The sequence below is a fragment of the Fringilla coelebs genome, assembly GCF_963513975.1.
Source record: "Fringilla coelebs genome assembly, chromosome: 23".
Classification (NCBI taxonomy): domain Eukaryota; kingdom Metazoa; phylum Chordata; class Aves; order Passeriformes; family Fringillidae; genus Fringilla; species Fringilla coelebs.
The window spans coordinates 3778459-3801545 of NC_140049.1; the positions used below are offsets into that span (position 1 = coordinate 3778459).

General features: G+C 50.7%; 1 protein-coding gene across 1 annotated transcript; it reads left to right on the forward strand.

The window, feature by feature from the left end:
• The first annotated feature begins 139 nt into the window (after positions 1-139).
• Positions 140-21894, forward strand: IKBKE (inhibitor of nuclear factor kappa B kinase subunit epsilon). The gene is made up of 20 exons (XM_084220712.1): positions 140-404; positions 1106-1246; positions 1349-1478; positions 2199-2380; positions 3832-3992; positions 5106-5216; positions 5840-6019; positions 6357-6559; positions 7303-7367; positions 7482-7573; positions 8430-8531; positions 9623-9692; positions 9769-9881; positions 11079-11155; positions 11854-11893; positions 13304-13405; positions 16515-16611; positions 18042-18130; positions 19786-19857; positions 21407-21894. Exons 1-20 carry the CDS (start codon positions 318-320, stop codon positions 21438-21440), a joined length of 2148 nt encoding a protein of 715 aa, XP_084076838.1. The 5' UTR covers positions 140-317; the 3' UTR covers positions 21441-21894.
• Positions 21895-23087: the final 1193 nt, after the last annotated feature.

Consider the following 23087-nt stretch of genomic DNA (forward strand, 5'->3'; position numbering starts at 1 on the left):
CTGAGGCGTTTCCTCCTGCAGCGTGGCCGTGCTCGCCGGGCGGGTTTTGCAATCCGCGGGTTTCAGTTCCCGGGCGGGGAGGCGCCTCTCGCCCCGCGCTGCTCCGCTCCCGAGCTCTGGCATCTGCCGGGCTCTGCTGCCAGCCCCGGCCCGGCCCGGCCCGGCCCGGCGGCTCCTGGCAGCGCTGGGGCTCGGTCCATGCTCAGCCTCGGCCCTGTATCCTGCATCCCACCCTGCATCCAGCGGAGCGGCCGCGATTCCCGGAGGGGTAAAGGCTGGGGCTCGGTGGGATAAATCTCACCCGCTTCCCGCCGGACATGCAGAGCACCCCCAACTACCTGTGGAGCACCGAGGACCTCCTGGGCCAGGGGGCCACGGCCTCTGTCTACAAAGCCCGCAACAAGGTGAGCGGGGCAGCTGGGGGGGCAGGAACCCCCGAAGTGCGGAGCCCCGGTGCCCCCATCCCCGCCGCCCCGCGGGATGCCCGGGCTCCGCTCCGCTCGCTCTCCCCGGAGGTCCCTGCCTCTGGAGCAGCTCAGGCGCTGCTTTGCGTTTCATTTTCACTTTCATTTTCCTCGGGGCTCCTTCCCCTGCTCTGCGGGTCGAGGGCGGCTTTTGGGGCGCTCGCAGGCTCCTTTCGGCGGCTCCCGAGCGGCGCGGGGGGAAGGAGCTGCTGTTTCCCGGGGAATGCCCAGAGGTTTTGAAAACCCCATCCATGGCCATTTGCATACTTCATGCAAACACTTGCCGGGCTTGGAGCGGGCTCTCCTCCTCAGCAGCCTTTGAAGTTTATTGAGCAAACTGCGGGAGGGGGCTGGGAACATCCCCATCCCTCGGGGAGCCGCCAGCCCGGGCTGCAGACGGGAACTTTCCGTGGGGCCGGATAAACACAGCGACACTCAGCACGTGTGTGCCGGGACAGGAAGGGCAGGGAGGTGAACACCAGCCGTGTGTTTGTGCAGCCCAGCAGACGCCGTGCAGAGGCATCGTTTCATCATTTACATCCCGAGTGGGGTGTGGGAGCCGGGCCAGAGCTCCTGGAGCTGCTTTGCACGCGAATGGCATCACCTGGTGTTTTCATTCCCTCTTTTTGCTCTTTTCCCAGAAATCGGGGGAGCTGGTTGCTGTGAAGGTGTTTAACAGTGCCAGCTACCTGCGGCCCCAGGAGGTGCAGGTGAGGGAGTTCGAGATGCTGCGGAAGCTGAACCACAAAAACATCGTCAAATTATTCGCCGTGGAGGAGACAGTGAGTGGGAACCCCTCTGGGAAACCCTGGGGCTCACCAGCCGAGGGAGGGGACCTGGGGGGGACACGGGGCTGGCTGAGCCCTCCCCATGTCCCCCCGCAGGGCAGCAGCAAGCAGAAGGTGCTGGTGATGGAATATTGCTCCAGTGGCAGCCTGCTGAACGTGCTGGAAGACCCAGCCAATGCCTTTGGCCTGGCTGAGTCCGAGTTCCTCATCGTGCTGCAGTGTGTGGGTGAGTGTGGGGGAGCTGAGACCCTCCAGCTGGGGACCCCACGGTGCTGGGGGTCCCTGCAGGCACCAGCCCTGGGCAGTGGAGTGAGGGGTCAGGAGCTGCACCCCTGAGCTGGGTGGGGTTGAGCTCCGTGTTGAGGGATTCTCCTTGCTCTGGGAAGCTGCTGTGGCAAAGGGGCTGTGCCCTGCCATGTGCTCATCCCCTCCATCCCCCCAGTCACGCTGATCCCCATCCAAGTGCAACCACCATGGGATTTATCCCCTCTCCAGTCATACTGCTCCCCATCCAAGTGCAACCACCGTGGGATTTATCCCCTCTCCAGTCACACTGATCCCCATCCAAGTGCCACCACCATGGGATTTATCCCCTCTCCAGTCACACTGCTCCCCATCCAAGTGCCACCACCATGGGATTTATCCCCTCTCCAGTCACACTGATCCTCATCCAAGTGCAATCACCGTGGGATTTATCCCCTCTCCAGTGCCACTGATCCCCATCCAAGTGTGACCACCATGGGATTTATCCTCTCTCCAGTCCCACTGATCCCCATCCAAGTGTGACCACCATGGGATTTATCCTCTCTCCAGTCCCACTGCTCCCCATCCAAGTGCCACCACCGTGGGATTTATCCCCTCTCCGGCTCTTTTCTCATTCCTAAACCCAAACTGGTCCCCCTGGAGCCCAGCCCCACACAGGAATTCTGCCTCCCCCTTGTGCCAGTGGCGGGGATGAACCACCTCCGTGAGAACGGCGTCGTGCACAGGGACATCAAGCCCGGCAACATCATGAGGCTGGTGGGGGAGGACGGGCAGAGCATTTACAAACTGACGGATTTCGGAGCCGCCCGAGAGCTGGAGGATGATGAAAAGTTCGTGTCTGTCTATGGGACAGAGGAGTACCTGGTGAGCAGGGCATGTGCCAGGCTGGGAGTCCTGGGGGAGGCTGGCTCTGTCCCTCAGTCCTGCCCCTCAGCCACCTGGACAGCCTGATCCTGTTTTTGGAAGGGAGGGGCTCGGTGCGTTGTGGCAGGGCTGCAGGTGATGGTTTTTTAGAGGACCCAGAGCTGTGTTGCAAGAGATGTGTTTTTGAGGATCCAGAGCTCTGTTAGAAGTGATTTTTTTTTGGGGGGGGGAGGGGGGGAGGACCTAGAGCTCTGTTAGAGGTGATGGTTTTGGGGGAAGACCCAGCGCTCTATTCCAGGTGATGTTTTTCAGCCAGGACCCAGAGCTCTGTTAGAAGTTTTTGGGAGGACCCAGAACTGTGTTAGAGGTTTTTGGGAAGGACCCAGAGCTGTGTTCCAGGTGATGTTTTTCAGCCAGGACCCAGAGTTGTGTTCTAGGTGATGGTTTTTGGGGAGGGCCCAGAGCTTTGTTAGAGGTTTTGGGGAGGACCGAGAGCTCTGTTGCAAGTGATGATTTTTGGGAGGACTGAGAGCCATGTTCCAGGTGATGGGTTTTTTGGGAGGACCCAGAGCTGTGTTAGAGGTTTTTGGGGAGGACCCAGAGCCGTATTCCAGGTGATGTTTTTTTGTGGAGGACCCAGAGCTTTGTTAGAGGTTTTGGGGAGGACCCAGAGCTGTGTTAGAGGTTTTTGGGAGGATCCAGAGCTCTGTTGCAAGTGATGATTTTTGGGAGGCCCCAGAGCCGTGTTCCAGGTGATGTTTTTCAGCCAGGACCCAGAGCTGTGTTCCAGCTGATGTTTTCCAGCCAGGACCCGGAGTTGGGTTCCAGGTGATCCAGAGCTCTGTTAGAGGTTTTGGGAGAACCCAGAGCTTTGTTAGAGATTTTTGGGAGGACCCAGAGTTGTGTTCTAGGTGATGGTTTTTGGGGAGGGCCCAGAGCTTTGTTACAGGTTTTGGGGAGGACCCAGAGCTCTGTTGCAAGTGATGATTTTTGGGAGGACTGAGAGCCATGTTCCAGGTGATGGGTTTTTAGGGAGGACCCAGAGCTGTGTTAGAGGTTTTTAAGAGAACCCAGAGCTTTGTTAGAAGTTTTTGGGAGGACCCAGAGCTCTGTTAGAGGTTTTTTGGAGGACCCAGAGCCGTGTTCCAGTTGATGTTTTCCAGCCAAGACCCAGAGCTCTGTTAGAGGTTTTGGGGAGGACCCAGATCTGTTTTCCAGGTGATGTTTTTCAGCCAGGACCTAGAGCTGTGTCAGAGGTTTTTGGGGAGGACCCAGAGCTGTGTTCCAGGTGATCCAGAGCTCTGTTAGAGGTTTTGGGAGGCCCCAGAGCCATGTTCCAGTTGACATTTTTCAGCCAGGACCCAGAGCTGTGTTGGAGATTTTTGGGAGGCCCCAGATGTGTTTTCCAGCTGGTATTCCCCAGCCAGGACCCCTTCCCTGTGCTCCCCCAGCACCCTGACGTGTACGAGCGCGCCGTGCTGCGCAAGCCGCCGCAGAAAGCCTTCGGTGTCACCGTGGACCTGTGGAGCATCGGTGTCACCTTCTACCACGCTGCCACGGGCAGCCTGCCCTTCCTGCCCTTCGGGGGACCCCGCAGGAACAAGGAGATCATGTGGGTGCTGTGGGGGGCTGGGGCTGTGCTGGGCTCACTCTGCTGGCCTCAAACCCTGGGGAGTGCTGTGTGTGCAGTGTGGGGGAGAATCCCTGTCCCCTTTCCCTTGAAACAGGGGGCTTGGGTGGGGCACTGAGCATCTCTGCCCATAGCAGGGGGTTGGAACCCAATTTTCCCTTGAAATGGGGGGTTTGGGTGGGGCACTGAGCATCCCTGCCCATAGCAGGGGGTTGGAACCCAATTTTCCCTTGAAATGAGGGGCTTGGGTGGGGCACTGAGCATCCCTGCCCATAGCAGGGGGTTGGAACCCACATTTTCCTTTGAAATGAGGGGCTTGGGTAGGGCACTGAGCATCCCTGCCCATAGCAGGGGGTTGGAACCCACATTTACCTTTGAAATGGGGGGCTTGGGTAGGGCACTGAGCATCCCTGCCCATAGCAGGGGGTTGGAACCAGGTGGTCTTTAAGGTCCCTTCCTGTCACAGACATATTTTCTGAAAAATCCTTTCACTAGGGTTGTTCTCAGGAAATAAATGTAAACCATAAGCATCTGATGGCTGGGGAGTGTGGTCTGGAGATGGTTTACCAACAGTGCACCTTTGATTGGTCTCATGTGGTTGTTTTTAATTAATGGCCAATCTCAGTCCAGATGTGTCAGACCCTCTGGTCAGTCACAAGATTTTATTATGCATTCTGATGTCTCCTTTCTCTTTCTTTACTATAGTTTTAGCATATAATTTTCTTTGAATATGATATATATCATAAAATAATAAATCAGCCTTCTGAAACATGGAGTCAAGATTCTCATCTCTCCCCTCGTCCTGGGGACCCTCAAACCCCACCACACCTTCCAACCCAGATAATTCTGGGATTCTGTAAAATGCATTCCCACCACCTCCTGGCTGAACAGCTGGAAGGGGAGGCAGGGTCAATGCTCACTTGGGAGGTTCTGACTGTTCCTTGCAGTATTTTCCCTCTGGGCACTCCCTTTGCCCTCAGTGAATCGTGTTTTCCCAGCCCATCCATGCTCTGCCCTTTCCCTCCACCTGAGGGACTCAGTGCCCAGACAGAGCTGCCTTGGCTCGAGTCAGCAGCAACAATTCCCTCCCCACAGGTACAGAATCACCACGGAGAAGCCTCCTGGGGCCATTGCAGGGGTCCAGAGGCAGGAGAACGGGAGCATCGAGTGGAGCTACGAGCTGCCCATCACCTGCCGCCTCTCCACGTGAGTGTCCCTCGCGGGGCTGGGTGTCCCCAGCCAGCACAGCAGGGGTTAACAAGGCACAGGAACTTTTCTTCTTCAGCTCTCACAGCTTTCAGAGCAGATCTCTACTTTCCAGACAGGAAAAGGGGGTGCAGGGCAGTGTTTGTGATTCAGGGTTACACCAGCCCATGCAAAGCTCTCTTCTTTCCTGTTGCATTCATATTTTCTGGAAAAATCCCTTTGCTCAGGATTTTGCTCCTGGGAAGCTGAGAAGCCTCAGAGAAAAGGAAAACAATAATTATCTGATTTGCTTCTCCTGTGTTTTGCTGGTCTGGAATGTGTTTGGAGACTGTTTACCCACAGGAGATTGTTTCAGTGGTTTCATGTGAATTGTTTTCACTCTTTGGCCAGTCAGGGTCAAGCTGTGTCAGGGCTCTGGAAGGAGTCAGGATACAGACAGAAGACTAAAAGATAATAATGAAAACTCCTTTCTGTATTCTTTAGTATAGTTTAGTTTAGCATTCTTTAATATAATACAGTATCACAAAATAATAAATCAGCCTTCTGAGCACACGGAGTCAGAGCCATCATCCCTTCCTTCATCTGGGGGCAACCCAAACACAAAACTTCCCTTGCTGCTGCAGGGGGCTGAAGGACCAGCTGATCCCCATCTTGGCGAATATCCTGGAGGTGGACCAGGAGAAGTGCTGGGGATTCGACCAGTTCTTTGCAGGAACCAACGACATTTTGCACAGGATGGTGGTGGACGTGTTCTCCCTGCAGCAGGCGTCCTCCCACCGCATCTACATCCACTCCTACAACACGTAAGGCTGGCTCACGGGGGGATTTGGGGTTTGGGAATGGAGCTGTGAGCTCCCCTCGCTTCATCAGGGGAACCTGGGGGCAGCACCCTGCCCTTTGCACTGCTCCCAAGCCAGGTTAAAACACGCCAGGCTCAAATCAGCCTTTGCTGGGAGTGCCCTGACAGAGCTCTGGGCGCACAGAGAGGCGCAGGGGGCTCTGCTGACCTTGCCTGATATTTTGCTAAGGGAAAACATCAACATCTTGGTATTTTGAGGGCAGCAGGCTGCTAAAGGGATGGAAATCTGCGTGCTCACCTCATTGCTAATCCCCATCCTCTCCCTTCTTTCTCCATTTCAGTACCACCAAGTTTTTAGACGCCGTCTTCAAACAGACGAACATAGTCCCTCACCATCAGGAATATTTTTTTGAAGGACACCTGTATGAGCTGGATCCCAATCTACAAGCTCATCATTTCTGCAAAACCACAGAGAGCAGCCCCCTGACTCTGCTGAGCACCTCAGAGCAGCCCGAGGACGTGGTGGGGCTCCGGTACCGAGACCGTGAGTGTGGCTGGTGGGAGATGTGTCACAGCAGGACAGTGGCTGCTGCAAGAGGGATTTGTTCCAGTTATTACCCTGAGAGATTTTCCATTTCCTGCATGATCCCAGCTCCTGGGACCTGGGGCAGTGTTTCACCTGGATCCCAGTTCCCACTGGGGTTCCCAGTTGTCCAGACTGGTCGCTTTTCCCACTGCCAGGTTGTGCCAGTCCCCATTCCCAGCAGTGACCCCAGTTCCAGCAGCAGGAGTGCTGGTTCCCAGTGCCAGCTCCCAGTCCTGATGCCAGTTCCCAGTCCTGATGCCGGTTCCCAGTGCCAACTCCCAGTCCTGATGCCAGTTCCCAGTGCCACTTCCCAGTCCTGATGGCAGTTCCCAGTGCCACTTCCCAGTCCTGATGGCAGTTCCCAGTGCCAGCTCCCAGTCCTGATGGCAGTTCCCAGTGCCAGCTCCCAGTCCTGATGCCAGTTCCCAGTGCCAGTTCCCAGTCCTGTTTCTGGGCCCTGCAGCAGGATTAGGGGATTTCAGGCTCAGTTCCCCCCGCCGTGTGCTGCTGCTGCACGGCCACACTGAGCTTTGCAGGGAATTCCCGCCTTCATCCACGCTCCCAAAACACCTTGGCGAGCCTCACTGAGCCTCCACCACTGAGGCTGAAATCCTGAGTGGCCCCAGGCTTTATTTGGCGGGTGGGAGCTGCCCACAGCCCCCAGCAGGTGACAAACCCCCCGACCCTGCCCGTCTTTGCAGCGGCGCTGGAATTCCCCAAGCTCGCGCCCAGGGTGGACGTGGTGGCCGACTGCAGCGCAGCCAAGGTGGGTGTGTGTGGGCGTGCCAGGGCAGCGTGCTGGCAGTGCCCTGCTCCTGGCACAGGTCCTGGCAGCGCCCTGAGCCTGGCACAGGTCCTGGCAGCGCCCTTTGCCTTGCAGAGCGCCGTGGGCGCTGCTCACCAGACCCTGCGCGTGGGGCAGGCGCTGCGGAGGGGCCGCGAGCTGCTGGCCAGGGGCCTGCACTGGGTGATGTGAGTGACAGAGCCACTGCTGGGCAGGGCACAGGGGGACAGAGCCTGCCAGGCTCGGGGCTCGGCTGGGATCAGGGGTTCCAGCCCCTTCCTGCTGGTGCAGAGCAGTGGGGATGGTGGGGAGCGTCCTGGGGGCTTGGAGGGAGCGGGGCAGGAGGGGCACCGTGTCCCCATGGGGCTGCACCTGCAGGAAAATCTCCTCGGTGCTGGGAGGATGCTCCTGTCCTCTTTTGTTCCTTTTGGGTCACTTTTTTCAGTTTAGGAGAGGCTGAGGAAAAAAACAGAATTATTATTTCCTTTCCTTTCCCCTTTCCTTTCCCCTTTCCTTTCCTTTCCTTTCCTTTCCTTTCCTTTCCTTTCCTTTCCTTTCCTTTCCTTTCCTTTCCTTTCCTTTCCTTTCCTTTCCTTTCCTTTCCTTTCCTTTCCTTTCCTTTCCTTTCCTTTCCTTTCCTTTCCCCTTCCCCCTTCCCCCTTCCCCCTTCCCCCTTCCCCCTTCCCCCTTCCCCCTTCTCTTCTCTTTCCTTTCCTTTCCCCTTTCCTTTCCCCTTTCCTTTCCCCTTTCCTCCCCACTGTGTGCACCCATTGCAAGTGTTCCTCCCCAGGGCAGGGATTTGGAATTTAAGCTTTAAAGTCCCACCCAAACCATTCCATGCTGAATTTCGCCGCCCTTCCCACTCCGTTTTGGGCGGGACAGAGGGTGGGACACCCTAAAAGCAGCAGCCACACCCAATTTTGGGTTCAGCCAGCCCCCAGTGCCCGAGAGCAGCCTGAGGGGAGCCAGCAGCTCCCTCCCCACCCCGGGGGGCTCTGTGCTTCCAGGGGCACACCTTGGAGGGGCTGTTTTCTCTCTTGGCAGTGGGAACCTGAGGACAGAGTGCTGCAGGATCCTGGAGCAGAGGAGGGGGGCTCACTCCGTGCTCACCTGCCTGCAGCTCACCCAGGGGAAGACACACGTGCTGTAAGTGAGCTGGGGGATGTGGGGCTCTCCAAGGATAATCAGGAATAAAGAAAATGCCAGGGAGAAGCTGATATTGTGGAGGCAGGAGGATTTTTGCTGTCTGGGAAATGAGCCACCCTGGCTGTTTCTCCCTCTTTGCTTCAGTTTTTAATGATTGCACAGGAGCCAGGGTTAGTCCTGACTCTGGCTCCTGCTCTGGGGTTTTCTGGCTCTTCCAGCCCTCGAGCAGGAAGGAGCCAGGGAAAGGCAAACTGAGGAAATTGGGATAAAATACAGAACAGGATGGCACCAGCTCCACAGCCCCATGGGGGTCTGGCCCTTGTCACCAACTCTGGAGAGCTGGGCTGCATTCCCAGGGATCCAGCATCCCACCAGCCATGGGGGGAGATCCCATTTCCTTCCAAGAGTCTCCACTGAATTGTGGAGAAACCCTGGGCTGCCCTCAGCCTTGCCCTGCCCCACACCCCCTTTCCCACCCTGGGCCAAGCTGAACCCCTTTCATCACACTGATATTTTACTTTTCTGCTGCTTTTTTGTTGTTGTTGTCGTTGTAGCAGAAAATTCTTTGCCTCTGGGTTGCTGTTCTTTCATTCTTTGCCATTTAGCCAAGTCTCTTAATTTCCATTTCATCTGAAAAAATAAATAAAAAATAAAAATAAAAATAAAAACAGGGGCACGTGGTTCCCACTGAGTGCAGCCCTCAGGGCTGCAGTGCCAAGAGCAGCAGAGCTGCAGCTGGGGGCTCTGGCTCTCCCAGCCCTCCCTGCTCAGAGCAGGAACATTTCTGCTGCCTGAGCCCCTGTGCCACGCTCAGCCTGGCACTCCTGTGCCAGCTGCAGGCACACAGCCGCCCTCCCAGCTGGCCTGAAGCCAGTGGGTGTAAAACCAACAATTTGGGAACAAATCGGACTCAGCAGGGCGAGTTTTTCACCAGCTCAGCACTTGGCACCTGGTGGCTCTGAAATCTGGGTTGCTGCCCAAGGAAATCCCCTTGCAGCCCCCCCAGGAGCCCAGCACGAGGTGGATTCCTGTGCCAACAATAATCCTCCTCCTGGATTCCTTCTGGAACCTTCTTTTTCTGCCTCCCCCAGGTGCGAGGCGGTTCCTGCAGGCAGCAGGGCCCCAGCTGGGCTGGATGTGGTGAAGGCAAGGCTGCAGAGGGTGAGGAGCATCCCCAGCCCCAGGAGCCCCCACGGCTCTCAGAGCAGCTGCTCCCAACCTCTGCCCTCCTCTGCAGGTGGATGAGGAGCTCTCCCAGTGCTCCCACAGCATCTTCGACTTCCAGGGGGCCCTGGATGGGATTTTGGCCGAGCTGGTGAAGGACAGGCAGCAAGTGCACGAGGACAAGAGGTGAGTGGGGCAGTCCCTGGTGCCACCTGGCTGTCCCCACCAGGAGCCCTGGGCTGGGTTTGCAATGGAGGGGATTTTCAGGCTGGAGGTTTGATTTGGATGCTCAGGATTTCTCCAGGGGCTGAGGGCAGGGTCTGTCCCTGTGCCCTCCTTGCGTTTTCCCTGCCCTATCCCAGTTTTTTCCCAGACTTTTCCCATCCTTCTCCCATTCTTAGCTTGTCCCACCAGGGCTTTCCCTGCTGCCAGCCCTCACCCAGGGGCAGTTTCACTCTGAGGACAGGAGCTGTGTCCTGCAGTCCCCTGGCAATGAAATCTCCCTCAGTTTCTGTGGGAATTCTTGGGTTGGGATTCCCCCCTGGATGTGGAGCCCTGTAAGAGCTGAAATGAGGGATGTGGCACTCCAGGCAGCTCTCCAAAATGCAGTTTATCCCATCCAAGAGGTTACAGCAGTGCAGGGTGGTGGGTGACAGAGCTGTGCCCACAGCTGTCAGCTCCAGCTGCAGGCAGGCCTGGAGACCCTTTGGTTTTGTTACAATGCATTATAGACTTTTCTTTGCTGAGCCTCTTAATGCACTAGAAACGATCTATACCTTAACTTTTACCTATAGCCCATCATAACTGCTGTCATTACCATATTCATGTTACTATACTCCAAATACTGAAAGTCAGTACATTACAGTTTAAGCCAGAAGTTGTTTTTCAGTTTTCTTGCAGTGGAAAATTCTGAGACCTTTTTTCTGCTTGCCACATTTGCTGACTTGTTTACCTGTGCTCTCTTCCTGCTTGGTAAAAACATCTTCTTGTTTAAAATTTTTCCTTTGTTCTAAGCCATAAAATCCCCTTCTAACAAACATACCCTTTGCCTCCTTGGTTACCCAGCAAGACTGGCTCAGCAATTCTTTTCTTCTATATCAAAACTTGCTTCCATCTCTATTCCTCCATCAGACTCCACATTTAAAAATCTTTCTGCCAAGCACCCACATCTGTGAGAATTCCTTGTCAAGCTCTCACCCTTCCACAGAAGGGAGCAGGCACAGCCCCTGGTGCCCCCAACCCACAGGGGTGATGTCCCTGCTCACAGACAGCAGCAGCTTCACACCCCACCCCAAAGGGTTAAATTCCCCCCAAAATGCTGATTTCAGCCCAAAATGCTGATTTCAGCCCCAATGCTGATCCCACCCTTCCTGCCCCCTGCAGCATCCAGCAGATGGAGTGCTGCCTGGAGAAGATGCAGATGATCCACAAGCAGTTCAGGAAGGCCAGGACGAGTCTGAGTGAGTGCTGGGGACACTGGGGACACGGGGCAGGAATGTCCCTGTGCTGGAAAATGGGGGAAAATGGGGAATTGGGGTTTGCTGGGACCAGCAGGGACTGCTTGGAACCCCCAGAATGGTTTGGGCTGGGAGGGACCATGCAGAGAGCCCCCCTATTTCTGGGGGCTGAGCCAGGAGATGTGGCAGCAGCGCCCAGAAATCAGCTGCCACCATAATTATTAGCATTGACTCTATGATGCAAAGGCTCTGAAAAGCCACTTTATTGTTAGAAATTCACAGTTCTTACAGAAACAATGGTGGGCTGAAGACCTGGTCTTTATTGTTAGAAATTCACAGTTTTTACAGAAACAATGGTGGGGTCTTTATTGTTAGAAATTCACAGTTCTTACAGAAATATTGGTGGGCTGAAGACCTGGTTGGTCTCCAAGTGAAAACCTCTCATGCTGTTGGTGAATTATCGATAGCACCCTCTGGAGAACTCTATTTATAAACAATGCTGATAGAAAGAGAAATAATAATTGTTGGAATTCTCTCCTCTAAGATTCCCAGGCTCAGAAATTCTCTCTGTTCTTTCCTCAACTGAACTGCAAATATCCACAAGGAAAATCCCCTGCAGCCAGCTCTGTGCCTCTGAAATTGCCCATTTTTTGGGCTGCCAGCAGCAGCTGTGGGGTGACACGTTTGTTTTTCCTCCCCAGGGCTGGGCTACAACGAGGAGCAAATCCACAAGCTGGATAAGTGAGTCCCCCCTGTCCCCTCCCCAGGCTGGCACTGGGTGGCTCTGACTGGGTCCCAAAGGGTTAAAAATGTCCCTGATGGTGTCAGAGGGCACTGGGGGAACTCCCTGTGTGGATCCTCCTTGCAGGAGCTCTCCCAGAGAGAGATGTCATATGTCATAATATCAAATTACATTAAATATTAATATTTTATATTAAAATAATAACATTAATTTATATTAAGGTAATATTTTATATTAAATTAATAATTTTCTATTCGAATAATATAATTTTATTACAATGTTTTCTGTTAAAATAAGGGAAGGTTTCAAGCCCTGAGCTCTGCAGAGGTGGGACAGGGAGTGCTCTGGGGCCACGTCTGCAATGGATCGAGGGTGGGGATGGAAATGGGGGTTTTGGGAAATGCCCTTTGTATTTTTTATATTTTTGTATCAAATGCATTTGTATCCCCTAAAACCCCCTAAACCTCCAAACCAAAGTTATCTCTGTATTTTTCTTTTTTTATCAAATACTTTTTGTATCCCCTCAAAACCTCCGAACCAAAATCCTCTTTGTATTTTTATTTTTGTATCGAATACTTTTTGTATCCCCCAAAACCTTCAAACCCAAAATGCTCTTTGTATTTTTTATATTTTTGTACCCCCCAAAACCTCCCTCTCCATCCCAGCCAGGGTTGGTTTTCCCTGTAATTAATTTGTGATCATCCAGGAATTCCAGCTGCTCTCTGCAATGGATCGAGGGTGGAGATGGAAATGGGGATTTTGGGAAATGCTCTTTGTGTTTTTTATATTTTGTATTTTTATATTTTGTATTTTTTTTATATTTTTATATTTTTATATTTTTTATATTTTTGTACCCCCCAAAACTCCTCCATCCCAGCCAGGGTTTGTTTTCCCTGTAATTCATTTGTGATCATCCAGGAATTCCAGCTGCTCTCTGCAATGGATCGAGGGTGGAGGTGGAAATGGGGATTTTGGGAAATGCTTTTTGTGGTTTTTATATTTTGTATTTTTATATTTTTTTATATTTTTTATATTTGTATGTTTTTTATATTTTTGTACCCCCCAAACCCCTCCATTCCAGCCAGGGTTTGTTTTCCCTGTAATTAATTTGTGATCATCCAGGAATTCCAGCTGCTGTCTGCAATGGATCAAGGGTGGAGATGGAAATGGGGATTTTGGGAAATTCTCTTTGTGTTTTTTATATTTTGTATTTTTATATTCTTTTATATTTTTTATATTTTTATGTTTTTTATATTTTTGTACCCCCCAAAACCCCTCCATCCCAGCCAGGGTTTGTTTCCCTGTAACTCCTTTCCTTCTCCATCCAGGAGGCAGCTTTGGGCCTCCTGTGCTGCTCCTTTCACACCTTGAAGGAAATCACGGCGTTTTCTCTCTTATTCTGGATTTAGGCTGAATTTGGGGAACCTGGCCAGGAGGGTTGTGTCCATTTTCCAGAACGATTGTGTCCAGCAGTACCAGGAGGCCCTGGCCCTGCACAGCAGCAGGATGAGGTACAGCCCCACAGGGATTTGGGACAGGCCACTTTCTGGTGGAAAAAACCAGAAATATTATTATTATTATTATTATTATTATTATTATTATTATTATTATTATTATTATTATTATTATTATTATTATTATTATTATTATTATCATCATCATCATTATCATCATCATTATCATCATCATTATCATCATCATTATTATTATCATTATTATCATTATCATCATTATCATCATTATTTATATGATATTATGTAAATTATACAATTTATAAATTTAAATAGATATATTATATTATATTATATTATATTATATTATATTATATTATATTATATTATATTATATTATATTACTATATTATATTACTATATTATATTACTATATTATATTACTATATTATATTATATTACTATATTATGTTACTATATTATTATATTATATTACTATATTATTATATTATGTTACTATATTATTATATTATGTTACTATATTATATTATATTACTATATTTTACTATATTACACTACATTATATATTTATAATTTCTATTAAAATAAGAATTTTGTATCAGAATAATAGAATTTTATTAACGTATTTAATGTTTAATAGCAATTTTAATATCAACATTATTTCTATTAAAATAATAATATTTTCTATTGAAATTATTTTATAGTAAAAATAATTATTATATTTTTGTGTTGCAATAATAATAACATAATAAAAATAACATAATTATAATAATCATTATTATAATCATAATATATGTTATTATAATTTATACATTAATATAGTCATAATATATTATATATTAATATGATTACATATTAATATTATATATAATATATTAACATTATTATATATTAACAATATATAATGATATAATATATATTAATATGATTATATATTAATATGATTATATATTAATATAATAATATATTAAATATAATTTATATAATATTGTACAAAGTATGTAATATTGAAATTTATATAATTTATAATGCATAATATTATAATTTATATAATCTATATTATATAAATATACACAATACATTATATTACCTATTTATATTTTACATTACCATAATATTATTAATTTTCTATTGAACAATGCTTTATATTAAATTAATAATTTTCTATTTAAATAGTATGCTTTTATTAAAAGATTTTTCTATTTAAATAATAATTTATGTCAAAATTATTTTATAATGATAATTATTATTGATTTTTAAAAATAATAGTAATCGTAATAATGATGATAATGAAAATGATGATAATGATGATGATGATAATGATGACCATGATAATAATATAATAATATAATAATGTGATAATGATAATGATAATAATAATAATAATAATAATAATAATAATAATAATAATAATAATAATAATAATAATAATAATAATAAAAATAAAAATAATAATAATAATAATAATAATAATCTGATAGCTCTCCCCCAAGGATCAGGGCTTCCAGCTGCTCCCTGCCCTGGATCCAGCGTGGGGATTTTGGGAAGTGCTGAGGCTCTGCCCAGGGGTGCCAAACCCTCCAGCAGCCCTGGAAATCCCAGCTGCCTCCTGTCCCAAATTCTGCCCTGCTATTTTAAATTTATATTTTAAAAAAGCCCCCAAAATCTGGAGTGGAAGCAGCTCTGGCCTGGGGGGCGAGGTTATTTTCTGTTATTTATCGGGACAGAATTGCCATTGAGACAGAGACAAACAGGAACGATTTTCCCTCTATTTGGGAAGGATTTTCTGCTAAATGGTGCTGGGGGAAAATGCAAAGAGCAAATTACCCCGGGGGCTTGGGGCAATCCAGAGCCTGGCAAAAATTGGATTTTCATGGCAAGGAGAGGAGCTGCACCCCTGGGCTGCCCTGGCTGGAGGGAGGAGGAGTTTCTGCAATTCCTTACAATTAATCCCAATTTTTGATCCTGGTTCTGCTGGGGAGCAGCCCTGGGCTGGGTTTACAGTGGAGGGGATTTTTAGGCTGGGAGTTTGTTTTGGATGCTCTGAATTTCTCCAGGGGCTGAGGGCAGGGTCTGCCCTGTCCTTGTGCCCTCCTTGCCTTTTCCCTGCCTGTCCCAGTTTTTTATTTCTTTCCCCAGTTTTTTTCTTTTCCCCATTTTTTCTTTCCCCAGTTTTTTATTTCTTTCCCCAGTTTTTTATTTCTTTCCCCAGTTTTTTGTTTCTTTTCCCAGTTTTTTATTTCTTTCCCCATTTTTTTCTCCTTTCCCCATTTTTTTTCTCCTTTCCCCATTTTTTCCTCCTTTCCCCATTTTTTTCCTCCTTTCCCCATTTTTTTTCTCCTTTCCCCATTTTTTTTCTCCTTTCCCCATTTTTTTCTCCTTTCCCCATTTTTTTCTCCTTTCCCCATTTTTTTCTCCTTTCCCCATTTCTTTTCCTTTCCCCATTTCTTTTCCTTTCCCCATTTTTTCCTTTCCCCAGTTCTTTTTCTTTCCTCATTTTTTCTTTCCCCATTTTTTTTCCTTTCCCCAGTTCTTTCTCTTTCCCCAGTTTTTTACCTCTGCTCACAGGGAGGAAAAATCCTTCTCCACATTTTCCTGGGGTATTTCTGTGCCTCTTTTCCTGTCCTTATGCAGAAAACACCATGAGTCACAGCTGGATATTTTTAATTTCTCCTTACTTCATTTTAAATTGCCCTGTTTTGTTTCCTGCCAGGGTTTGTGGGGTGGTGGTTGTTTTTCTGGGGACTTGAGGTGGATCATTCACCTGAAATATTCTTTCCTTTGTTTTTATAAACCCAAACCAAACATTTTTATTTTTTTTATACAACTCCTGATGTTCCTGCTGGGTGTGTGGAGCCTTTTTTGGGTAGGAACAAGAGGCCCAGCCTGTGCTGGGTGCAGTGACAAGCCTGAGCTGCCTCATTTACAATCAGCTTTCCCTGATTAATTAGCTCTTGGTGCTGTTTGGATAACCTGTGGCTGCAATTACAACAAGCCCTGACTCATTTGCTTCCCTTCAGGATTTTCAATCCAGACACCTCTGCAGAAAGCAGAATGCAATTAATACACCAAAAAAAAAATAAAAAAAATAAATTAACGACTCCAAGCGTTGCCTGGGAGTTCTGACATCATTTTCTCCTCTCTCCAGGAAGGTTTGTGAGATCAAGAAGCACCTGAAGAGGCTCAGCAACCGCATCAGTGCCTGCAGCGTGGAGATGATGGAGTGCCAGGACTGCCTGCAGGGCGTGGGTGTCCCTGCTCCTCCTGCAGCACCTGGGCTCCTCAGGGCAGCCCTGCAGGCTTTTAACCCCTTGCTGAAGGGTTTTGTGGGTGATCCAGGCTGGGGTGGTGTTTTGTCCTGCTGTGTGAGCAGGGAAAGCTTTGGCAAAGGTGCTGGTGCCAAGGATTGCCTGGTGCGGGCATCCCCGTGTTCCAGCAGCACTTGGGTTTGTCAGGGGAGCCCTGCAGAGCTTTTCACCCCTTGCTGCAGATTTTTGAGGCTGATCCAAGCTGGAGTTCGTGTTTTGTGCTGCTGTGTGAGCAGGGAAACCTTTGGCAAAGGCACTGGTGCCAAGGATTGCCTGGCATGGGGATCCCCAGCAGCACCTGGGCTCCTCAGGGCAGCCCTGCAGGGTTTTAACCCCTTGCTGCAGATTTTTGTGGCTGATCCAGGCTGGGGTGGTGTTTTCTCCTGCTGTGTGAGCAGGGAGACCTTTGGCAAGGGTACTGCTGGTGCCAAGGATTGCCTGGCACAGAGGTCCCCAGGCTCCTGCAGCACCTGGGCTCATCAGGAGAGCCCTGCAGGGTTTTTAACCCCTTGCTGCAGGTTTTTGTGTTTCTGTGGCTGATCCAAGCTGGAATTTGTGTTTTGTCCTCCTGTGTGAGCAGGGAGACCTTTGGCAAAGGCACTGCTGGTGCCAAGGATAAGGATTGCCAGGCACAGAGTTCCCCAGGCTCCAGCAGCACCTGGGTTCATCAGGGGAGCCCTGCAGGGTTTTTAACCCCTTCCTGCAGGTTTTCCTGGGTGATTCAAGCTGGAGGTGGTGTTTTGTCCTGCTGTGTGAGCAGGGAAATCTTTGGCAAAGGCGCTGCTGGTGCCAAGGATTGCCTGGCATGGGGATCCCCAGCAGCACTTGGGTTCATCAGGAGAGCCCTGCAGGGTTTTTAACCCCTTCCTGCAGGTTTTCCTGGGTGATTCAAGCTGGAGGTGGTGTTTTGTCCTGCTGTGTGAGCAGGGAGATCTTTGGCAAAGGCGCTGGTGCCAAGGATTGCCTGGCATGGGCATCCCTGTGTTCCAGCAGCACCTGGGTTCATCAGGAGAGCCCTGCAGGGTTTTTAACCCCTTGCTGCAGGTTTCTGTGGCTGATCCAGGCTGGAGTTCGTGTTTTCTCCTGCTGTGTGAGCAGGGAAAGCTTTGGCAAGGGCACTGCTGGTGCCAAGGATTGCCTGGCCCGGGGGAGCTGTGCCCAATAAATGGGAATCACAGCAGGAGGAAAATGCTGCTTCACCTGCAGCTGCCTCAGCAAAGCTGCTGAGCTTGGCACAGCCCCTGGGAGTGTGCTGCTGCTTGGGTTGGTTCATTGAGTGGTTTGTGCTGGCTGTGGGTGCTGCTGGGTGGCTCTGGGGCAGCCCCTGCTGTGGGCACTGCCAGGACACTGCTCCTCCCTCTCCACAGGCTCTGGACAGGCTTCTCCAGGTGGAGCAATGGAATTTGGCCCCTCCTGTGCCTTCCCCTGTCCCCCTGAGCCAGGAGATGGCTCTGAGGTGAGTCCTTGGCTGGGATAATTCCTTTGTGATGGCCAAACTGAGAGTTAAAAAAGTTTTATTCCATTTTCAGTCTCATGAGAAGGGTGAGACAATGCAGGTGTTGCAATTGACACCACCACAATCAGAAGCTGTTTCCTGATTACAGAACACTCTGAGCATTTCTTAGCTCATTAACTTTTTGTCACACCATGCTGTAAATGCCTTTAAACCAATCACCTAAAACTGCCCCTCGTGGCTCCCACTGTAACACATCTTTCATTGTTCTATTTCTCCAAACTATTCAGTCTTATTTGCAAGGCCATCTCTTGAAACTTTTTTCCTAGCTCCATTTCTCTCTCAACAACCTCTGTCCTATTCCACAACATTGCTAAATGAGTATTTATTTTCTCAAAATTTGCACATTCTGTGGGCCTTCTATCAGACCCTAAGAACTCTGCACAAATCCATTTCCCAGGATTGGAAACGGGGTCTGGGGACAGCCCAGCTCCTCAGGGGGGGACAGAACCTCCTGCTGCTGCTCCTTGGGAATGGGGTGAGGGTTCTGTGTCTGCAGGGCTGGAAGGGGCTGACCCTGCTGGGGGTGACCCTGCTGGGGTGACCCTGCTGGGGGTGACCCTGCTCAGTGTCCTGTGGGGCATCCCAGCCCTTCTGCAGGAGCTGCTCCCGTGGGAGGCAGGGGCTGAGCAGTGCAGGAATGAGGGGCTGGATCTGCCCCTGCAGGAATTGGGGCTGGATCTGCCCCTGCAGGAATTGGGGCTGGATGAGCCCCTAAAGGATGCAGGAGTTAGGGCTGGATCTGCCCCTAAAGGGTGCAGGAATTAGGGTTGGATTTGCCCCTGCAGGATGCAGGAATTAGGGCTGGATTTGCCCCTAAAGGATGCAGGAATTAGGGTTGGATTTGCCCCTAAAGGATGCAGGAATTGGGGCTGGATTTGCCCCTAAAGAATGCAGGAATTGGGGCTGGATGAGCCCCTAAAGGATGCAGGAGTTAGGGCTGGCTGTGCCCCTGCAGGAGTTAGGGCTGGCTGCAGGAATTGGGGCTGGATTTTCCCCCAAAGGATGCAGGAATTAGGGCTGGATCTGCTCCTAAAGAATGCAGGAATGAGGGACTGGATCAGCCCCTAAAGGATCCAGGAGTTAGGGCTGGATTTGCCCTTGCAGGATGCAGGAATTGGGGCTGGATTTGCCCCAGCAGGATGCAGAAATTAGGGCTGGATTTGCCCCTAAAGGATGCAGTAATTTGGGCTGGATTTGCCCCAGCAGGATGCAGAAATTAGGGCTGGATTTGCCCCTAAAGGATGCAGGAATTGGGGCTGGATTTGCCCCTGCAGGATGCAGGAATTGGGGCTGGATTTGCCCCTAAAGGATGCAGAAATTAGGGCTGGATCTGCCCCTAAAGGATGCAGGAATTGGGGCTGGATTTGCCCCTAAAGGATGCAGGAATTAGGGTTGGATTTGCCCCTAAAGGATGCAGGAATTGGGGTTGGATTTGCCCCTAAAGGATTCAGGAATTGGGGCTGGATGAGCCCCTAAAGGATGCAGGAATTGGGGCTGGATTTGCCCCTAAAGGATGCAGGAATTGGGGCTGGATTTGCCCCTGCAGGATGCAGGAATTGGGGCTGGATTTGCCCCTAAAGGCTGTGTCCCTGCAGGATGCAGGAGCTGCTGGAGCAGATGAGGTCGGTCGCCTGCGATCTGCAGTTCAACAACAGCATCATCGAGCGGTGAGTGAGTGAGAGAGAGCGCCCCGGGCTGCTGCTCCGAGCGGGATCCGGGCTCCTCTCCCTGCTCCGAGCGGGATCCGGGCTCCTCTCCCTGCTCCGAGCGGGATCCGAGCTCCTCTCCCTGCTCCGAGCAGGATCCCTTTTCCTCTCCTTTTTCCTCTCCCTTTTCCTCTCCCTTTTCCTCTCCCTTTTCCTCTCCCTTTTCCTCTCCCTTTTCCTCTCCCTTTTCCTCTCCCTTTTCCTCTCCCTTTTCCTCTCCCTTCTCCTCTCCCTTCTCCTCTCCCTTCTCCTCTCCCTTCTCCTCTCCCTTCTCCTCTCCCTTCTCCTCTCCCTTCTCCTCTCCCTTCTCCTCTCCCTTCTCCTCTCCCTTCTCCTCTCCCTTCTCCTCTCCCTTCTCCTCTCCCTTCTCCTCTCCCTTCTCCTCTCCCTTCTCCTCTCCCTTCTCCTCTCCCTTCTCCTCTCCCTTCTCTCCCTCCTCCTCACACCGGGCCGTGCTGCAGGTTCTGGCTGGGCTCCCTGGGACCCACCAGGCACAGCCACAGTCACTGCTGGGGTGGCTCCAGTGGGGTTTTTTTACTTCCCAGTGGTTGCATCATGGGCTGGCAGCAGCAGAATTTCTCTTTCTTGGGAGTTTTAGCCAAGAATTTCTCCATCATTTCATCCCCCTCTTTCCAGCCATTTCCCTGCTGCTCACTGCTATGGGGAACTAGATACAGATTTTCTGTCTGAAAATCTCTGCTAAACCCACAGTCTGTGATTATTTTTTTTCTCCCTAATATCCAATTTAAACCTCCCCTGGTGCAACCTGAGGCCTCTCATCCTGTCACTTGTTACCTGGGAGAAGAGACCAACCCCCCCTGACCACAGCCTCCTTCCAGGGAGTTGTAGGGAGCAATAAGGTTCCCCCTGAGCCTCCTTTTGTGGTATTCACATCCTCTGAACAGAGAGACAATTCCCTCTCCCAGGATTTTTCCTGGGGAAGGCAGTGAGAAAGCTCAGAGAGAGAAGAGAAAACAATTCTTATCTCTATTTGATTTCTCACTGCCTTCCCCAGGAAAAATCCTGGGAGGGAGAATTGTCTCTCTCTGTTCAGAGGATGTGAATGCCACATCCTTTTCTCCAGGGTAAACACCTCCAGCTCCTTCAGTTGCTCCTCACAGGACAAGTTTTCCAACCCCCAAATTAAAGATGACCCTGGGTTTGCAGGCAGAAGAGGTGTTGGTGTGGTTGTCCATTTATTCAGGCTGAGAAAAGCTGGGAATCACCCCCTGTGATTTTCCTCCTCTGCATCCTTTCCTTGAGGCTCTGAATGCAAATGGACAATAGGAGTTTGTGCAGTACCTTCCCAATATCTCATCTAAACCTCTCCTCTTTTAGTTCAGAGCCACCTCCCTTCTCCTATCACTAAAAAGTCACTCTCCCTCTTCTTCAAAATCCTGATTTTCATGAATCAGCACATCCAGAAGTTCTAAAAGACAACACCCAAGGAATTGGGAATCCAGCCGTGTTTTTAGGACCACATCTGCCCTAAATCCTTTTGTCCCTGCAGGTTGGGTGGGGCTGCTCCTGCTCCCAGCGTTTGAGGGACGCGGTGAAGGTGCAGCTGCTGAACCAAAACTTCCCAGCAGAGGGAATTCCCGGCCCCTGGAGCGACAGAGCTGTTGGATTGCCGAGCCCTGGGAGCTCTCCGTGTCCTACCTCTGTGCCCCAGCACTTTGCACCTTCTCCCCCATCAGCCCCGAGCACCCTGAGCCTCTGCAAGTTTGGCCAGAAAATCGAGTGGGGTTTTATATTTTTCTTTTTTTTTTTTTTTAAAAAAATGTTTGAAGAACTTGGTGTTTTCAGTTTCTGTTTCAGATGAAGAAGAGCTTTAATCTTTCATCCTCTTATTTTTTTAGGAATTATTCCCACTTTTAACGTGCTGGGGGTGCTGGTGGCTGTGGGAAGGCATTTCCAGCCCTTCCCTGCTGCAGAGGAAGAGGATGGAGGGGGAACACATCCCTGCCACCTTGCTGTCCCTCGGGAATCACACAGAGCTGCGGGAGGGTCCTGGTGCCCCAGCCCTTTGTTAAGGACAATCTGCTCCTTTCCTGGCTGTTCTGTGACCTGGGGGTTGATGAGGAGCCGAAATTCCCTGATGATCAGCCAGGGCAGGTGTGGAGCAGCGATAGGGATTAGTGGGAGATGGGAGCAGGAGATGTTTGTGGGAAGGCTCAGCCACGCTGCCCCTCAGCCACCCCCCCTGCCTGTCCCCAGAGTGATTTATGGGCTGTCCTCACATCCCCATCCCAGGAGCAGCAGGACAGGGTGACAGATCCCATCCTGATGGGTTTATCCTGCCTCTCCATTCCACATCCTCATCCCAGGAGCAGCAAGGTGACAGATCCCACCCTGCTGGGCCCATTCCACATCCTCATCCCAGGAGCAGCAGGGTGACAGATCCCACCCTGCTGGGCCCATTCCACATCCTCATCCCAGGGAGTAGCAGGACAGGGTGACAAATCCCACCCTGATGTGCCCACCCCACCCATCCTGGCACATCCCAGGGAGCAGCACAGTGACAAATCCCACCCTGCTGGGTTTATCCCACCTCCCCATTCCACATGTCCATCCCAGGGAGCAGCAGGGTGACAAATCCCACCCTGCTGAGCTCATCCCAACCTTCTGGGCCCATCCCACATCCCCATTCCCACATCCTCATCCCAGGGAGCAGCAGGGTGACAGATCCCACCTTGCTATGCCCATCCCACTTCCCCATCACAGGGAGGAGCAGCAAGGTGACAGATCCCACCTTGCTGGGCTCATCCCACACCCCCATCCCAGGGAGCAGCAGGACAGGGGGGTGACAAATCCCATCCTGCTGTGCCCACCCCACCCATCCTGGCATATCCCAGGGAGCAGCAGGGTGACAAATCCCACCCTGCTGAGCTCATCCCATCCTTCTGGACCCATCCCACCTCCCCATTCCACATCCTCATCCCAGGGAGCAGCAGGGTGACAGATCCCACCCTGCTATGCCCATCCCACTTCCCCATCGCAGGGAGGAGCAGGGCTGGGTGACAGATCCCACCCTGCTGTGCCCACCCCACCCATCCTGGCACCTCCCAGGGAGCAGCACAGTGACAAATCCCACCCTGCTGTGCCCATCCCACCTCCACATCCCAGGGAGGAGCAGGGCAGGGTGACAGATCCCACTCTGCTGTGTTTATCCCACTTCCCCATCCCACATC

Excerpts from the sequence above, each read along its gene's own strand:
- IKBKE (XM_084220712.1), top strand. The coding sequence starts at position 318 with ATGCAGAGCACCCCCAACTACCTGTGGAGCACCGAGGACCTCCTGGGC. Across the intron at positions 1,479-2,198 it reads CATCGTGCTGCAGTGTGTGG|TGGCGGGGATGAACCACCTC; the intron begins GTGAGTGTGGGG and ends CCCTTGTGCCAG. Across the intron at positions 6,020-6,356 it reads TACATCCACTCCTACAACAC|TACCACCAAGTTTTTAGACG; the intron begins GTAAGGCTGGCT and ends TCTCCATTTCAG.